The sequence below is a fragment of the Dermochelys coriacea genome, chromosome 10 (assembly GCF_009764565.3).
Source record: "Dermochelys coriacea isolate rDerCor1 chromosome 10, rDerCor1.pri.v4, whole genome shotgun sequence".
Taxonomy (NCBI): domain Eukaryota; kingdom Metazoa; phylum Chordata; order Testudines; family Dermochelyidae; genus Dermochelys; species Dermochelys coriacea.
Window position 1 is genome coordinate 10,482,651 of NC_050077.1, and position 20,128 is coordinate 10,502,778.

Sequence of the window (20,128 nt, forward strand, 5' to 3'; positions counted from 1 at the left end):
TTTAGCTTCATCTGATAGGTGACTACCACCACAGAATAAAATACCTTCTTACTGCAAGTGGAAGCTAGGAATGATAATATGACATCCTTGTATTTTAAATTAATTACAATACAACCATAACAGGGAGTATAATTTTTAGACCCCAACTATTCCAATCTTACCAGTTGCACAACGATTTCCTTTTTACATTCCCAATGCTCAGGGAGGAAATTTATCTTCATTAAATGATAATTGTCTTTATTATCATTTGACTCTTCAGAAATGCTAGCTGGCAAGGTTTTTACAATTTTCATCAATCTTGTTTTGTGTTTTTACAAAGCCAGCATCAAAAAAAGATGTCCAAGTCTGAAGAACGCTCTATATTTCCTAGCAGTTTGACTAGGTCTTGAGAATATCTAATTTACTAATATATCTACTGAAATGACATGCACCTCAATATTTCACAGCTTAACAAGAAGGTCCAACAGCAAAGTCCTGAATTGCAGTTCCAGATGATTAGTGCTGCAAAAGCAATTCAACCAGCAGTGTCTATGCTGTCAAAACAGCTTACGTATGCCCACCTTCTGCAATCTTGCCTTTTCACTCATATACCAGGGCTATGCTCTTTCTGATTTTTCATAAAATATTTGGAGAGAGATTGACAATATAACTGCACATTGTTAAAGTTCCTAGACTGGGTTATATTGGTGTAGTGTTTCTTATTATCTATAGTTTTCTATTTAGGTTAATAGCTAAATCTCAGTATAGCTTGGATTCTCAGAACTCCACCTTTTTATTGAAGTGATACCACAAAAGTACTATTTTATCATCTGTCATTTTATTATATACTGACAGCAGAAACCTCAGTCAGTCAACTACATATGTGGGGATCACACCTTCTGGTTACTTATAGGTTTCAGAGTAGCAGCCGTGTTAGTCTGTATCCGCAAAAAGAAAAGGAGTACTTGTGGCACCTTAGAGACTAACACATTTATTTGAGCATAAGCTTTTGTGAGCTACAGCTCACTTCATCGGCTGCATTCAGTGGAAAATACAGTGGGGAGATTTATATACATAGAGAACATGAAACAATGGGTGTTACCATACACTCTGTAACCAGAGTAATCACTTAAGGTAAACTATTACCAGCAGGAGAGTGAGAGAGAAAAAAACCTTTTGTAGTGATAATCAAGATGGGCCATTTCCAGCAGTTCACAAGAACATCTGACGAGAACCCGTAGGGAGTGCGGGGGAAATAAACATGGGGAAATAGAAAAGGAGTACTTGTGGCACCTTAGAGACTAACAAATTTATTAGAGCATAAGCTTTCGTGAGCTACAGCTCACTTCATCGGATGCATTTGGTGGAAAAAACATAGGAGAGATTTATATACACACACACAGAGAACATGAAACAATGGGTTTATCATACACACTGTAAGGAGAGTGATCACTTAAGATAAGCTATCACCAACAGCAGGGGGGGGGAAGGAGGAAAACCTTTCATGGTGACAAGCAGGTAGGCTAATTCCAGCAGTCAACAAGAATATCAGAGGAACAGTGGGGGGTGGGGTGGGAGGGAGAAATACCATGGGGAAATAGTTTTACTTTGTGTAATGACTCATCCATTCCCAGTCTCTATTCAAGCCTAAGTTAATTGTATCCAGTTTGCAAATTAATTCCAATTCAGCAAGCTCTTGTTGGAGTCTGTTTTTGAAGCTTTTTTTGCTGAAGAATTGCAACTTTTAGGTCTGTAATCGAGTGACCAGAGAGATTGAAGTGTTCTGCGACCGGTTTTTGAATGTTATAATTCTTGACATCTGATTTTTGTCCATTTATTCTTTTACGTAGAGACTGTCCAGTTTGACCAGTGTACGTGGCAGAGGGGCATTGCTGGCACACAATGGCATATATCACATTCGTAGATGTGCAGGTGAACGAGCCTCTGATAGTGTGGCTGATGTGATTAGGCCCTATGATGGTGTCCCCTGAATAGATATGTGGACAGAGTTGGCAACGGGCTTTGTTGCAAGGATAGGTTCCTGGGTTAGTGGTTCTGTTGTGTGGTGTGTGGTTGCTGGTGAGTATTTGCTTCAGATTGGGGGGCTGTCTGTAAGCAAGGACTGGCCTTCTCCCAAGATCTGTGAGAGTGATGGGTCATCCTTCAGGATAGGTTGTAGATCCTTGATGATGCGTTGGAGAGGTTTTAGTTGGGGGCTGAAGGTGATGGCTAGTGGCTTTCTGTTGTTTTCTTTGTTGGGCCTGTCCTGTAGTAGGTGACTTCTGGGTACTCTTCTGGCTCTGTCAATCTGTTTCTTCACTTCAGCAGGTGGGTATTGTAGTTGTAGGAATGCATGATACTTACTTATAGTTGCCTTTCATGAAGCTTGGGTTCTAGAATACCCATAATTTCATCAAGAAGCATCATAAACTCCAAATTACTTTCATCTATAAGTGGTAGAAACTGCAGAGAAATTTCCTGTTTACCACTGTACTTCCAGCTGGCTTATGTTACATGTGAAAGATGCTTCAAGCTTCACTATGCTCAGGTGCATAGTGTGTGCCCCTGGAGGAAGCATCAGAGTTTTGTGATGGCCTTACTTTAATGAACAATTCTATCTTTAATTGTTCTGCCAAGTCTGATAGATCAAAAGTATGTTATTTATTTCCACTGACAAACCAAAGTCTTCAGGAAGTGATCTGATGATCTGTGCTAAAGCATTACTCTATTCCTGTATATCAGAGAGTGAGTGAGAGGGAAGAGAGTAGATAACAGGACCAGGAACCAGTTGATGATGATATCACTAATGGTATATACATCATATATGGATAGGAGTGGGGAAATGTGGTGTGGAGAATGTGAGAAATTTCTCTATTTTTATTAAAATTATTTGCAACTCAGTTTACCCCAAAAGAACAGGAGTACTTGTGGCACCTTAGAGACTAACAAATTTATTTGAGCATAAGCTTTCCTGGGCTACAGCCCACTTCATTGGATGCATGTAGTGGAAAATACAGTAGGACTATTTTATATACACAGAGAACATGAAACAATGGATGTTACCATACACACTATAACGAGAGTGATCAGCTAAGGTGAGTTATTACCAGCAGGAGAAGAAAAAAAACCTTTTGTAGTGATAATCAAGATGCGCCATTTCCAGCAGTTGACAAGAACTAAAACCTCTCCAGCGCATCATCTAGGATCTACAACCTATCCTGAAGGACGACCCATCACTCTCACAGATCTTGGGAGACAGGCCAGTCCTTGCTTACAGACAGCCCCCCAACCTGAAGCAAATACTCACCAGCAACCACACACCACACAACAGAACCACTAACCCAGGAACCTATCCTTGCAACAAAGCCCGTTGCCAACTCTGTCCACATATCTATTCAGGGGACACCACCATAGGGCCTAATCACATCAGCCACACTATCAGAGGCTCGTTCACCTGCACATCTACCAATGTGATATATGCCATCGTGTACCAGCAATACCCCTCTGCCATGTACATTGGTGAAACTGGACAGTCTCTACGTAAAAGAATAAATGGAAACAAATCAGACATCAAGAATTATAACATTCAAAAACCAGTCGGAGAACATTTCAATCTCAAGGGTCACTCGATTACAGACCTAAAAGTCACAATATTATAACAAAAAAACTTCAGAAACAGACTCCAGTGAGAGACTGCTGAATTGGAATTTATTTGCAAACTGGACGCCATTACATTAGGCTTGAATAAAGACTGGGAGTGGATGTGTCATTACACAAAGTAAAACTATTTCCCCATGTTTATTTCCCTCCCCCCACCCCCAACCGTTCCTCACACGTTCTTGTCAACTGCTGGAAATGGCCCATCTTGATTATCACTACAAAAGGTTTTTTTTCTCTCTTGCTGGTAATAGCTCACCTTAACTGATCACTCTCGTTATAGTGTGTAAGGTAACACCCATTGTTTCATGTTCTCTGTGTATATAAAATCATCCTACTGTATTTTCTACTGCATGCATCCGATGAAGTGGGCTGTAGCCCACGAAAGCTTATGCTCAAATAAATTTGTTTGTCTCTAATGTGCCACAAGTACTCCTTTTCTTTCTGTGGATACAGACTAACACGGCTGCTATTCTGAAACCTATCAGTTTACTCGGTTACTGTTATATTGCTACTTGGTCTCAAGAAATTAGTTATTTTCATAGATACTCCTTGTGCTTAGAAGATGGAGTGGCAACTGAGTGCCTATATTTGAATCAGAGTCATTAAGGACTATCAACAGATGAATATACCAGGTCCTTGCAGAACAATGGGGAGGTTGTTGCCAAGGTGAAACCAGCTCTCTCCAGATCTCTCGAGGAGAAAGAGCAGAAAATCCCCAGGAGGGGAACAAAGGAACCAAGATGTTGGTACAACCCCTTAAAACCATAGAGGCTGAGAAATTTGGGGGACAAGAATAAAGGGCATGTTTCCCGAGAGAAAGGGAAGCTTTTTGATTGCTGGAAAAGTCAACCTGAAGGATGCTGGCTGCAGGGTCAAACAGGAGACTCCATGTTCTGAAGGAGAAACCATTTAAAAGAGAATGGAAAGAGGAAGGATCTTGGACTCCCTAGAGGACTCTTACCAAATCCCAAAGAAAACTTAAGTCATGAGGAAACTGAAGCAGAGAATGGGGTGCAGATATTTCTTATTTTGCATGGATGGTTTTTTGTCTCTTGTGCTATCTAAAATAAAAAGTAAGTATTAGAAATCCTTTTGCCAAATTTGTGTCTATTTGCTTCAAGTATCACATGTCCCTGAAGGGGTAAACTATCAACCAGAGTGACCACAAGAATGGTGCTCCGGGAAATCATGTGCTTAAGTTACTGGGGAATCTTAGCACTGCACTGGTTTTGGGGCCTCGCACAGCTGGCCCACAGGGCCAAAAAGGGACAGCAGACAGAGTCTCTGTGCAGGAAGTGTGCCAAACAGGCCAAAGATGGTGGCTGGAGCCCACTGAGACCCAGGGGAGCTTAAAAAGCCCATGGGCCCAATGTGTGGGTCCAAACAGCAGCTTAGTGACTGTCCTTCAGGGGAGCTCGACCAGTAATGTGACACTGGTGAAATCACACATATGCAAGGTTCCACAGTTTTTATGATGAAAATAATATTTCCATCTGAATAGTATAGTGTTTCCATTCTAGGAGCTCAGTGCTTTATAAACATTACGCCTCACAACACCCCATCAGACTGCTGGTTATTATACTCGCTATATTAAATTGGGGAGGCCCCATCACTGGTATAAACGGATATAGCAACAGCAGCATACTGGGGCTATACCCTTACGCCAACACAGAGCTCTGTTGAAGTCACCAATTTACGCCAGCTGAGGATCTTTATCAGAGAGTTTAAATGACCTACACAAACTTACACAGCAAGTCAAGTGACAGAAATGGTAACAGAACACAAATTCCTATTTCCCAGGCTTTACTAGCCAAAATTCCTCCTTGATTTACACAGAAGCTGGGATACATAGTTTATAAAAATCACGACTTATTAGTTCTGTAAATAGGTTTTTCAGTTGAAGACAAGACATTTTAAATTGATGACTAATCTATGAGTTCTTGGTTCAGGTTGCATTCGACATATAACTGACATTTTCTTACCGTGCTGTCTGTTGGATACAATCATAATTCACTCTAGCTTTTGTGAGATAAGACTATGAAACCTCTTCAGAACAAAAAGACCAGCAGTCACTAACCCATCAAGCATGTTTTCTATTATTTGCATAATTCTCTCCCTTTTCTGTTTAATTTATTATAGATATTTCCATAGCACTCACCATTGTGGTATCAGAGCTCATAAATTGCTCCTTTGTCATCTAAGACCTGATCAATTGCCCTCGAAATAAATGGAAATATTTCCACTGACTTCAAAGGGAGCTGGATTGGACCTCTAGGCTACATTTTTAATTATATCTATTTTGTGTGCCTCAGTTTTTGGGTGGTCAAATTGACACCTTAAAGGGTCCCAATTTCTAGCAGGTAGGTATTCAGCACTTTTTCCAGGTGTCCAAAGTTGGGAAAACAATAACTGAGAAAATGGAACTTGACTTGAGCTTTAAACTTCCACAGCTGGTGAAACTACTCATTGATTTGCACCTTTTTGTTTAATACATGTGTGAAGCAAATAGGGCAGACGGTGTGGCAATTTGGGCTGCACAATCATCACAATGCAGATTACACAAAGCTCTGTTTCTCTTTTTCATCCAATCCACATGTTGCCATGCCAACCTTTTCAGAGTGCCGCCAGCCTTAGGCTGTTAATAACAGTGAGTTGAGACTCAACCCAGATAAGACAGAAGCAATATTGATAGGATAAATGAAAGATCTTAGAAGTATGCCAGAGATTGTTTCTTGCCCCCCCCATTACTTAAGCCTGTGGAGCAATGCAACCTTTGACTGGACAGTAGTACACACCTTCTCAATTGTTGTTGAAAGGCCAGAAAGCGGTCAAGCTTTATCCCCAGATTAGTATGGTATGGTTCAAAAACAACTGGCTGATTGTTCAGAAGGACCTGTTGTGATAACTGGGTCTACAAGTTTACCCTAATTGTGAGCTCATCTGTGAAAAGTGAGTCAAAGATCATAAAATGTCACAAAAACCTACAACAACAAATGTCGAAGGGAAAAGGTACAAAAGTTGAGACAAAAAGATTGAATTAATCCAAACAAAAAGGCCTTCTGATAAAACTCAAGGACTATGTTAAAATCATGCCTGGGGTGAGTGACTGGTCCTTTGGGACAGGGAGTAACCCTTTTTGATGCAAAGGACTATTTTTCACAAAGGCAAGCTTACCTAGGTGGTAAGATCAATTCGAGTTTCCAAGGGGACTGTCTATGACTCCCTATTAAAGCTGTTGTAGTGCCTGAGGAATTCACACTTGACACTTGGTGAAATCTAAGTACAGAACTCACAACCAATTTGGGGTGTGTGCCTTGCTTCTTAACAGCCTGACCTGAAGTTGGTACTCATGCTCCCGAGTCACTCCAGACAGCTTGACAACAACCACCACCATCTCTTGGGACCCCAGGCCTTCTTTGTCCTAATCCTGAGAGATGTCCTCACCAGGTCATAAAGAAACCGCTAACTGCAGTGCCCTAAATAGCCTAATACCGGTACGAGTTGCCAGGTCTCAGAGTGGCTAATATAACCATTTTCTATGCCTCTGTTTCTCCAGCCATGAGATTGAAACTGAGAGTCAACACCAAAGACAAAGGCTGCATTTACTATCCTTACTGTTCTTCTCTCTCCCCTTTTGTGGCTTTACATCTTGGTTTTGTCTTCTAGGAAATGGGATTGAACTTTAACAGCAGCAACAGCAGCAGCTCTAGCCCATCTCAACTAACTTCTTCTCTTTTCCCTAAAAGGGCAGTAATTATCTTTAATACCATTTGAGAGACTGTCAAATATGCAGGGTTTCCTTCTAAAAACTCCCTCTAGCTAAAGGGAAAGAGAACAAGAGATATTGATAAAATGAAAGCCTTACTTAATATTTTTCAAATGCTTTAACTGTTTTTCCTTCTTTTCTGTATCTTTAATGAAACATTAAGAAGGATTATTAATGGTGTGCTTGCCATGGTACCAAGCAGGCTGAGGTCTTTCTATACCAAACCCCAAATCTTGTGTAAAACCAGTTAATGTTGGACTCCCACTGACTTTACTGGGAGTTGAGTGTGCTCTATACCTCCCAGGAGAAGGATAGCTCCTTTCAGGATTTCTTTGCTAGTAAATTCTGTTCAGCATGACGATCTTTGGGAACATTTTCAGTGACCTCAATACCACAGCAATTTTGGTGAGATTTCAATACTCACTCGCTACCCTCAGATAAAGAAATGGACTCGTCTTGTTCTCTCCATTTTTTTCATTGACTGCTTGCACATAGTAACCACCTGCATCTGTTGCTTCTGTTGCAAGGATCACCAGCTGATTCTCCAGTGTTATAGCTCTGTTTAGGAAAACAAAGCATCATGTTAAAACAGGAACAATGATAGTAACTAAGCATAAGCTGAATAGAACCTGGCAGGACTACACAATATTCAAAGGTCATTCAAACAGAGATGCGTGGAACTCAACAGCAAGACCTTATCTTCAACACAACCACAGGAAGGATTCAAGAACTTTTGGGTGTGTGATATTTGAGTCTTTTCTCTTTCTCTTCCATGTTTAAGATGATTCCAGTGATATAGAAGACTACAATAAGTGATATATAAAAAATAAATAGTTATTTAAGGAATGATGAGAGAAAGAGTTAGAACAGGTAACCCATATAATTATGGTCAATGCTCCTGGCAAACACCATTTTGCTGCAAATCCAGTTTGACTGAAAACATTCTCAGAAAGTGAGAAGATCAGCACTCTGGGAATAAGAGTACCCAGTTCAGTTAAAAATCAGAGGCAATAGAATTTCAGAAGATAAATATTCTATATTTATGGCCTGCGTAATTATCTCAGTTACAGATACAAAAAGAGCAAGAGACTAATTAACATGCTCAGCTGAAGAATCATGTATATAGAGGCAGCAAAGAGCAAAACTATTTAATCTAAACCAGGTATGAAAGCACAGCACTGTTCTGTAGTAGGTAGTGGTGTAGTCCTAGGGGAGTCAATAAATGTCATGATCTAATATAATTTACTCTTTCTTAGAGCTGCTACATAACAGTTGTCTTCATAAACTACCTTGTAAGACAGTGCTAATCATTGATACTGCAGTAAGATCAGTTTGTTTGCATTTTACGTGTGCTGTATAATCTTTTGAGTATATTAGATAAAATATAAATCAAATATTGTACAAATTTAAGTGCTTGGAATAAATATATCCTCTCCATTGAATCTGTTCCTTTCCACAAGTTAAGTTCTCCTTATCTGGTTTGTAATGACAACGCAGACCAAACAAGAGCGCTGCTATCACTAATGGTGCAAGGCAGTCGTATTAACTATTCAGAATGCCACATTCACAAATTATAAAAGATCAGGAATTCTGATTTGACCATATAACAGGAGCACAATATTCTGCCACCTAGAAGATTAAACTTCATGTTCAGAATTGGGGTTTTTTGGGGGATTTCCAGAGTTGGAGCCATTAAGAGGCACTGACATGATATGGTCTTAGTGTGGATAGGGCAGTGTTTCTCAAAAAACAGTCTGTAGACTAGTGCCAGTCCCTGAGGTCTCCCTGACACAGTTTAGGAAGGCAACAAGCTGATTCCTGGTATCAAAAAGGTTGAGAAACACTGGAATAGAGGGTTTAGGAGGACATGAGAAGCTCAAAGATAAAATAAAAATTAAATAGGAACCCCATAGAATTATAGTGGCAGAGCTGTGCGTCAGGCAGCAGTCATTTTTATGTTGACTTTGATAAAGGCACAGTCTAGTGATCTGAATATGGGACTTGAAGCAAGAAACTCCTAACATTGGGCCCAAATCTACCACCGATTGTCACAGTACTCTGAGTAGTCCACTAGGCTCAAGGGTACCTTTAAATCATAGCCCTGAATATGGGTTGGGGGCAGAATTTCTGCCCAGACTCAGAAGGAAGTAACTTTGTTGATCCCCACTGCGTGCCCCCACAGTTCTGGCTAGCCTATATGGGTGGGGATATATATTTATGCTCTCTTTCTGACCCTCTCTGTCCACTTGATCATAAAGCAATATCATGCATGCAGTCTTCTGCTCTTTCAGCTGTGCTAGAACTGCTATCTGGACTGGTCCTATGCAGCTTCACAGCTGGGTATGTTTAGTGGGAGTGGAAGGATCTTACTCCCCTGTGCAGCTATGTAGGACAAGACACACTCTAGTTCATTGAAATTAATGGGGCTCATCGTGGAGTAAGGTATAATTCAGCACGAGTAAGGGTGGTAGAATGGAACCCTTTATTATCTTGGCCAAATCACTTCATCCTTCTGTGTCTTGATTTCCTCACTTGTAACATTGGAATAATAATATTTATCTCACTACTTCACAAGGTTCACAGACTGAAGAAGTTAGAGGGCATATTAAAATAAAAATCCTAATTTAAATCTCCTAGCACTAACAGTTTCCTCTGTCAGTGCCTATATATATAGCTTCTCAAAAAATCGGGGAATGTGTATCCCACCCACCTCATAAACTGACTCTAGAAGAGAGCTTTAAATAAATTAGAAAATTATACCGTAATGATGAAGTGAGCTGTAGCTCACGAAAGCTTATGCTCTAATAAATTTGTTAGTCTCTAAGGTGCCACAAGTACTCCTTTTCTTTTTGCGAATACAGACTAACACGGCTGCTACTCTGTATACCGTAATTGTTTGCAAAAGAGCAGTTGCCAAAGATATGAAATGGGACTTTACAATTGTTAACAAACGGGTTTTTTTAAATCAATGGTTATCTCATAACACAAGCCCAATATTTCAAAGGCATTGATGAACTAACTACTGAATCCTATCATAATGAATACATTGCTATTAGAAAAAAAGATTTCACAGCTGAGGGTCTGAGTCTGCAGAGATGTACGTATGTGCTTAACCTGATGTATTGGTATTAGTCCCACTGACTAGGAAAGTAAAATAAGCAAAAAAAAAAATTTTAAAGGATACAAGCCTGAGTTCCCAACAGTATCATCTAACATGTTCTCTTTAAAATATTATGCTTTCAGTGAACCCCCTGGGAAAACCTATCATTTTAGAAATACTCTCTGAGGTGCCATCAAGGGACCTGGATTTTTCTTATTATCAATTATGTAACAAAATTATGAACAAATGCAAAAAATTCTGTTCCATCTATGTTAAAGGAACATTTGCAGGTGTAAATGAATGATTATGTTAGATGGAAAAAGTTTACATACTAACATTACTCAAATAGCCTGTGAACATTGTGAGTTATTCTCACTCCAATAGATCAATAAGGAGTTTTCCTCTTATAGTGTTTTTGCATGGTCTGGTTCCATTAATTTTAACTCACAGTTATTTTATTTTTGGAGAAATGTTCTTCTTCATAAAAGGGACAGCAATGGAAAGAACATGTATTCCCAACTGCTGTATGCTGAACAACGAGGAACAAAATAACTGTGGGAAGATTGTTTATATAGAAGCTATGTTTGTTATATTTTATCCATGACAATTTGACTTTATAATCAGAAGACAGATAACAGTAACCATTTGTAAAGATACCGTTAATTATTGACAGTTCAACCTCCTGATAAAGACAGAGAGCCAGATCCTCTGCTGGTTTAACTTGGAGCAGTGTCGTTGCATAGAATTGGCCCATGGTATTACATTTTGAAAGTTTGTATTAAAAAAAGATATAGGAAATATCCCTGTGGGTCAATTTTTCCATCTTGAATGGAACTGTATTAGCTTAATTGACTTGGAAATTGAATCAAAGGAAATGTTTCATAGATTTACAGAATGAGGATATAAAATGTATTCAATACTGCATTTAATAAAGCAAACAGGATAAAGAGAAATTTCCTATTAAATAATAATGATAGTATCTTTAAAGACCATGCATATTATATTTGTTCCTATTGCAGTTATTCCAAAAAGATACAGCAATAAGGAAGATTGTTTTTAAATACTGGAATACATTTCAGGCAGATCCAATACCAGCTACAGTTGTAGCCAAAAGCCTTATAGGTGATGCAGCACTTTTGGAAAGAGTGATGCATAATTACCTTGCTGTTATTGATTTAACTAGTGTAAGTGATTGGTTGAGAATTCCCAAAATAGTGGGTAATTAGCATATAGCCACTGTTCAGGAATGAAAGGCAAAGGAAATTTTAAGATAAATTTACTAAGGGATTTTTTTTAACATTTAACAAAATATCCCAAAGAAATCTTCAGATTACTAAACTGTTGGATTTTTGCATAGTAAATCGCAACCAATGGAAAGAAACAGTAATTTTTAATGTAAGGGACTAATTTTCAGAAAGTCATTTTTTGCTAGACTGTTAGTTAACAGATTGGTGGATAAACAGATGTTGGAAATCTAAATCATTGCAGTAATAAAACCAAAACCACCGAATAACCTGATTCAGCCTCTGCTTAAAACAGAGCCATCTGTTCAAGCTCCAAAATGCAATATTTTAGTAAAAAGGCCTTTGATAAAGCCTCTTTTCCAATGCTACCATCCAGCTAATACAAACATCAAAACCCTCTTTACAAGACATTAATTCCAGAAAATCTGTATTTCTTTTTAAAACTTTTGTTTATATAAATGTAACCAGAGCTGATCCTTCTCCACAAGGGCTGATACCCCACCAGTAACAATGATTTTACTAAGAAATGCAGAGATTATAGAGTAATGATGATGTAAATACTAAAGCATTCCCAGAGGGATTTTTGGCCTCAGAACATATGCAGTAATATCATATATAAATATACATTATCCGGCTATAAATATATATAAATCCTGGCTCCATTGAAGACAATGGGAATCTTTTTCAAATTTCAGTGGAGCAAGAATTTCACCATGTTTTCCTCCAAAATTTCCTTGGCACTTTTGGTAATTATTAATGACTGAAGAAAAATATATATGTTTAAATAAAACTAAGAGCTCACCTTCATCAGGACTCAATCCTAGACTAAAGTATTATGAAGTTGGCTATATTATAACATAACTGTAGCAACAGAGCATGAGGGGTCCTGGACAGATCTCATTCTTAAGCGGAACAAAATATTCAGATTTCAGGTACTTAATACTGCAAAACAGCTGTTTATTAAATACATACACAAACACACATGTTTAATACTGCATAAATCAATTAATGCAGTGTACTAAACAGAACATAAACTAAATTCTAACTTCTGGATATTTCTGCTTAAAGGCCTTCTGGACAGTCATTAGCTGACAGCCTGTTTTTTTATTTCTAGGGTTTTTGTAGCCAGTCAAGATTTCTCATGAAGATTTGTTTTTAAAAAGAGAGAGTATCCTCTTTTTTACTTTCACACTTAACAAAAGAAATATGGAATTCATACGTATAAGGTGGAACAGCCATTTCCCAAAACTCAGTCAAAACGGTCCAAACAAAACCAATTAGCTGACCTACAGTAAAGAAAAGGAACCAAAAACGGTGTTGGCATTGGTAGGATACTAGTGGCCAATCGGGACAGATTAGCTGTAAACACTGTGAGACGGAGACTTCTCCAGTTTACTTAACCCCTCCCCCATGTAACAGGGCTGCCTTGGTCCTACCTCTGTCTCAGTCCACAAATTACTTGGAGACCCTTTTGCTGGTTCAACATCATGTGCAATTTATTTACAGTTGTGTGTTATTTACACTACCTTCACAGCATACCTAAGACCTTCCCCAAGCAGAGGAGAGAAAGACCTGTAAGCTAATGGGTTAACTGCAATATATCAATCATTTACAGTGTTTGTTTTCCCCCAGAATTTTCCAGTGCACATTAGGAACCACCAAGATAATCTGGGGATTAAAACTGAAGCTGGTTGTCCACTTGTTGTTCTATTGTTTGATCTCTATTCTTACAGAGCCTGTAAAACACAGGAAATAAGACAACAGAAGACAGGCATTACTTGGCTGCTCTCCTATGCTATTCATCTTTATCCTCCTACAGGATATAAAGGGAGTTAAAAACCCTTTGAGGCACTGTTTGCACATATCCCTCCTCAGCCTGCAGCTCTGTACCCAAGGATGAGTTGATGCATAAAAAGAGTGTGGTTTTTTTCAATTATGTTAGCAAAATTGAGTTAGTTTAACACAATTGAAAACTCTCATTGAAGTACAGGATAACATGTCTTAAGACCTTTTAACTGGTTGTCTTCTAGCCTAGGGGGCCAACCTGCCAAATGCAGAGTTGAAGCTGGGCAGCTCTGACTGCCTCAGCAGAAAGGAAATCAGAGAGACTGCCCCAGCTGTTGCTTTGACTTACACTTCCTCCTATACCCATCATGAGCTCCACTCCCCATGCCAGTACTGTTTTAGAGGGAATGTTACTAGTGAAATAGCAGAGCCCTCTTGGTATACCAATCATGCCTATATCTCCAGTGGCATCTACTCCTCTCCCTCTACTCCCTATTAAGTATTTCTAGAGATTGGGGTTCCTGGATTGACAGCCCAGTATTATGAACTTCAAGCATTCAAAAAACATGAGACAAGGCCCCCAAATCAGGGGATTGGCCTAAAAATATAAGTGTTGGATTTTTTGTCTTTGTTTTTTAAAAACGTTTTTAGCTCACTCTCAGGAGATACTTTCAAACTTTCCTTTGCAGCCAAGATGATTTTCTAAAAAAACCTCTGAAAGTTGAGATTCTCATGTAATCACATGATTTCAGGCACTGTGGCTTTAAAAAAGCCACCAAATATTGCAAGACTTTGATAAAATCATGAGAGCTGTCAACAACGAAAGACCCTCCCTGCTCCTGCTGCCTGGAAGGAGCCATAAGGGTTCTCTCTCAGGTACTACAACAAGACGTAAGGCTCATTCCTTCTTTGGGAATGGGGGTTCTCAGGAGGTGTTCCCCAAAATACTTATTTCAAATATATTTTTTAAATTATGCCTATGTTAGTTAGCACCCCATATATTGCCTTTATTTGCAAAGTGAGGGGCAAGATAAAATTGAGTGTAACCACCTTTTAAAAAGGGGGAAATAGACAACTGAGGCAGGGCTGCCTTCCCACTGCAAACAGAGTGGATGAAGAAGCAGCAGCATCCTCAGGGACATCACAGAGTGATACCTTAAATACAGGATGATGACAGCATAGCAGAACTGTGAAGGAGATGCTGTACAGTGAAAGAGAAAGCTCCTATTCACAGCAAATGTCTTCTATAATAAACTAATGAATACAGAAAATGTCAAGCGACATAAGTTAGGTTTTGTTTAAATGTTCTTTATCTTTCAAGCTTGCCCTGAATTTTAGTTCTTCTTTAAAGAGACATAATCATCCCTCTCCCCCCAGAAAAGAAATTTTTGTTAATTTTTTAATTATTGCTAAGTAACAAGAGCTCAGTCCAGCAGATGTCAGTGCCTGTAATTGCTATGCTTGAATCACAGTATGCAAATGGTATCTATCTGAATCACGGTGTAATAACAACTGTTCTCCTGAACATGCTATTGTAACAGTGTTCCTCAAACTATAAAGAACACATCCCAAACTTTAAAACTAAACCAGAAAACTCTGTCAAGAGTAGAAGCCAGAAATTCTGGGAAAAAGTCAATTTCCTTTTCAAGTCTTTTTTCTTTTATAAAATTGTTACTGTAATTCAGGTATGTGTGTGTCAACAGAATAATCTATTTTCTGCTCTCTCTCTGGTTTATCATACAATCAACCCATTGAACTCCACTTGAAACATCACTATCTGTTGCTATGGGCATAGCTAGCAACCACTAGAGAGGAATAGTGGAAATACTTATATATAAATGGATTATTTAAACACAATCTGGCTGCTGGGAGGTATTCACAGGTCACTGATCTATAAAGCTAACTGACTACACTAAAGATGAGCAAGAGGCTATTTGTATTAGTTTGAGATTTGGCGGGCCAATTTTAAGATACAAATACAAGTAAACATTGCTAATCTTGATGCCCCTACATCTATTTACTGCCAATTCTGCATCTGCCATTGGCATTGCTTCTGCCATTTTACATTTGTTTCTGTAACTCTCCCCTGAACACACTGTTTCCGTTTTCACAGTGTAATTCAAAGCAGAATCTTACCCATGGCTTTTCAAGAATGTTTGGTTTTAACCATTTGTACCACAGTATTTGAAGCATCTATACTTTTTGGAGTCACAGGTTCAAATCCTGACAAACACAATTCAGCTATATCTTTCCAATAGATGTTGCCCAATTTTCTTGGCTAAAATTCTATTCCTCCCACAACATCCACACAAGTTGGGTAGCGTTTTGTGCCAACTATCCAAACTTACAGGATGGGCAACTTTATCCTGGGAAGCAGTGACTCTGAAAAGGCCTTGGGTATTGTGGTGGATACTCAGCTGGACATGAACTCTCAATACAATTCTGTTGCCAAAAGGCTAATGAGATCCTGGGATATATAAACGGGAATCTCAAGTAAGAGTAAAGGTTATATTAGGAGAAAAGGTTATATTATCTCTGTATTCGGCACTGGTGTGATTACTACTAGAAGACTGTGTCCAGTTCTGGTGAGTACAGTTCAAGAAGGATGTTGAAAACCAGGAGAGGGTTCAGAAAAGAGCCATGAAATTGCCATGATTGGAAAACATGCCTTATGGTGACAAATTCAAGAAGCAAAAAGTTTTAAAAAAAGAGAAGGTTAAGGCATGACTTGATCACAGTCTATAAGTACCTACATGGGCAACAGAAATTTGGTAATAGAGAGCTTTTCAGTCTAACAGACAAAGGTATAACAATGGCTGGAAATTGAAGCTAGACAAATTCAGACTGGAAATAACTTAATTTAACAGTGCGTGTAATTAACCATTTGGTTCAATTTACCAAGGGTTGTGGTAGACTCTTGAGCACTGGAAATTTTTAAAAGATATGATCCAGTTCAAACAGGAGTTAATTCAGGGAAATTCTATGGCCTGTGTAATGAGACTAGATGGTCACAGTGGTCTCTTCCGGCTTTATAATCTATGAATTTATTAATCTGCCTGCAGACCTCACATCCTGATGTGACTACATGTCGAAGAAGGAGTATCCAGTTGTTTGTAGGTCATTCTGGAATCCTTCATGATAAAAAAGGTGCTATTATATATGTTAGGTATTAGTAAGTGAACTAGTGGCCTCACTCTTCCTCAGCTCTCAGAAGACAAATGTCCACTTCACAAAAACTACTTCCAAACTTGGCAGTGGTCCTGGTTATCTCAACAGACAAGTGAAGAACTGAATGAAGACAGGAACTATCAACTACTTTTCAACTCTATAGGTGGAGAAAAGAATTAGGGCAAATAGATATGGTAGCATGGAGAAGTATGTACTGCCATAGCCTGTGATGTACCTGAAGACTTTATTCTCCAGGGTTGTTAGTCCAGTAATCCAGCCTTTTCACAAGCACTAGTTTTCCTCCATATCATCCAAAATCAAAACAACAACGAGAATGCTAAAAGGAAACAAGTGTCACATGTGTTAAAAATCTCAGGGCTCCATATTAAGTAGGACAGGTACAGTGGTACGGGGTGATGACAGAGCAATTTATTCAAACAAGTTTTTATTATGACATTAAATTAAAGAGCAATATAGTAGTAGCTGGTGGTACCACTGTAAAAGATTGCAGTTTGCTGTGACCAGTACTTCTGCTGTTGCTGTTGAGTATAAAGAGTTTAATATTTCTTGATGCTCATTATTTATGTACAAATCTGAGGGCTTGCACAAATATTGCTACTTGCCCACCATCAACATACATACTAGTGTGACACAACATCTGTTCTGCCATTAATAAAATGGGGTTGACACTTTTACCTCAGGAATGTATTTTGGGGATGAAATTGTTAGTCTGGATAGCACTTCAAAGATGTAAAGGATTATATGAATGTTGTTATTATTAGTCTTAATTTTCCTTACTTCTGCTTTTCAGTTTGACTATCAGAAGTTTTGTTATGACTGCAGGCTAAAGACAACTTCTTTTTGCCTGCTCATTTTTAAATTCCTTTAATATCTTTTTAATTATACCTATCCACCTACTCACGGCGTATTTATATTTCAAACACTTGTCTTCCAATAACTAGTGGTTTTGCAATTCTTTGCCAACTACAATCCCCCTATCTCTCGAATTGAACAATTTTGTATTTAATTTAAGTACATATTCAGTAATGGATATGTTTATCTTGGTCCCTGTAAATTCCGTTTCTCTGCTGAAAGCCTCTCTTCTGTACTATTGTTTTCAAGTCAGTCCATCATCCACTTTACTTTGAATGGTGCCCTCAATGCAAACACCTCAGAGCGCTTTAATCCAGTAACTACAAAACAAAGGGTAGAATACAGATGAGTAAACAAATAGGACTTTAACAGAGATTTAAAATGAACTAACGATTCCATATTTATAACACAGGCAAGATATATGGTAAGCAAGATGGCAAGCAAACATGATCTTCAACCATACGGTGTTCTTAAAAGTCTATTATGAAGCAGAATACAGGGAGCTCTGGGAATGGAGGGGACCACCAAATCACTAAGATATCTGTGACATTCTATGTAATGACTTCTATACAATTAGTAACAGTTAATAATCAATTCTTTGTCAGACAGAAAGCCAAGGACTCATACAGAAGAGCTCTGTGTAAGCTTGTCTCTTTCACAAACAGAAATTGGACCAATAAAAGATAATGCCTGACCCACCTGGGATCTCTACAGTATTTTAGATATTTAGAAGTATAATGATACGGTACACCATAGTTTGTGTTATAACTTGCTCGTTGCAGAATTCTAAAAATTTGAGATTATGTAAAAATGAGCAGAAATGATACCCAATGAGAGGTCAAATCTTCAAGGGCACAGATCAAGGTTTCCAAACCCTAACAAGTGAACAGAATAAGGTGAAACCTACCAATGTTTAAGAGAGAAAGTAAAATTGTATCAAAAAAGATCAGGTCATCCCCTCCTATAGTAACAGAGAAGGACCTGCTGGCAGAGAATTCTCTGGATGTACTACTCCTGGGGGAATTCTGCACCACTGCACAATGCACAATTTTGCAAAAATTAAATGTTTTTTGTAGTTTCCCTTCCCCCACAGAAATGAACTGCAGTGCTGCTGTCCGCCACTAGGGGCCACTGGACCCAGCAGAGCCCAGCTCAGCTCAAACAAAGACGACACTACCAGGGGGAAGGAGAGGGAGCTAAAGGGTACCCAGCAGCTTCAGTTCCCTGCACGCCCCGAGTGAATGAGATGGTGGTGTGTAGGAAATTCCACACAAGCCCTGGACCCAGCATCAGGCTGTTTCACCCTCTGGATCCCTGGGTTCTGATAGGGGAGTGAGTGTCTGGGTTGGGGGGGCATGGCTGGGCTCTGAGGGGGAGGCATTGTGGGTGTCCAGCCCCCCAGCTAGGCTCTGGGGGCAGAGAAACAGGAACTGGGTTGTCATAGAGGTTTCTTTAACTCTCTACTCCTCAGGAAATTTTGTTCTGTGTCTGTATTGTTATAGACATACTTACTGACAGGTATTTTGAAATAAATTACCAAAATAATTGAAACTGGCATAATTATGTAGTGTTATTTTGACAAATAAAATTTGCAGAATTTTGAAATATTGTGCGCAGAATTTTTATTTTTCTGGCACAGAGTTCCCCCAGGAGTAATGTACTGATATGGGAAGCATGAAATGGCCTTATGTTTTCAATATCCTTACGATCAGAAGTTCTTCTTCCCACCAGTTGCAATAGTACACATATTAGTATCCATGAAACTTCACTTATGTCAGTGCCTTTTAAAAACAAATGTTCTGAGAGATAGCCTCTTAGAAATTCTGAGAAGTAGCCCCATAAAGAGTGCATTTGTATTTGTACCTGAAACCAAAGTGTAGCCTTCGAGTCCATAAACTAAAAGATGAGTTCAATGACCAACAAAAATTTGGATTATGTATGATTAAAACACAGCAGATCATAGGATTTTTTATTTCAGCCTGGGCTATGTTCCCAAGAACAGAAAGGTAGGTAATCTATCAACTCCGTTTATTTCTAAATTAAATCAATAGATTGGTTGTTTATATGACTTATAGCCTATTTGACTTGTGAGGTAATGACATAAAGTTCACTTCAGTAGGATATGCATCCGATGAAGTGAGCTGTAGTTCACGAAAGCTTATGCTCTAATAAATTTGTTAAATGCATCCGATGAAGTGAGCTGTAGCTCACGAAAGCTTATGCTCTAATAAATTTGTTAGTCTCTAAGGTGCCACGGGTACTCCTTTTCTTTTTTCAGTAGGATAGTAACAAATACTTGAATTCCTTAGACCAGTATAGCTTGATTATGTTAGAAGAACAAAGCTTTTTCAGTCGATCTTGCCAGCCCCAGGATAGAATGAGAGCGACTTCTGCTTTAAAAGTATCTGTCAAATATGTGGGGAGCAAAGAGCTTCAATCCCCTTTGTCACAGCACTATTGAATATTGAGACTGGAAGCACAACATATTCCTTAACGTGAAGGGCAATGTGGAACTCAGAGGATGCAAATGAAAGACTGTTTTGTTCAGATATG

The 20,128-nt window shown here is 38.8% G+C and overlaps 1 protein-coding gene across 2 annotated transcripts in view; it reads right to left on the reverse strand.

Moving 5' to 3' along the window:
- The window catches only part of SDK1 (sidekick cell adhesion molecule 1), a 684,215-nt gene that overhangs the window by 295,158 nt on the left and 368,929 nt on the right, over positions 1-20,128 (reverse strand). For both annotated transcript variants that reach the window (XM_043493256.1, XM_038420360.2), the window contains exon 6: positions 7,830-7,963. In XM_043493256.1, the coding sequence (XP_043349191.1) occupies positions 7,830-7,963 (134 nt within the window). The remainder of the gene's footprint in view (positions 1-7,829; positions 7,964-20,128) is intronic.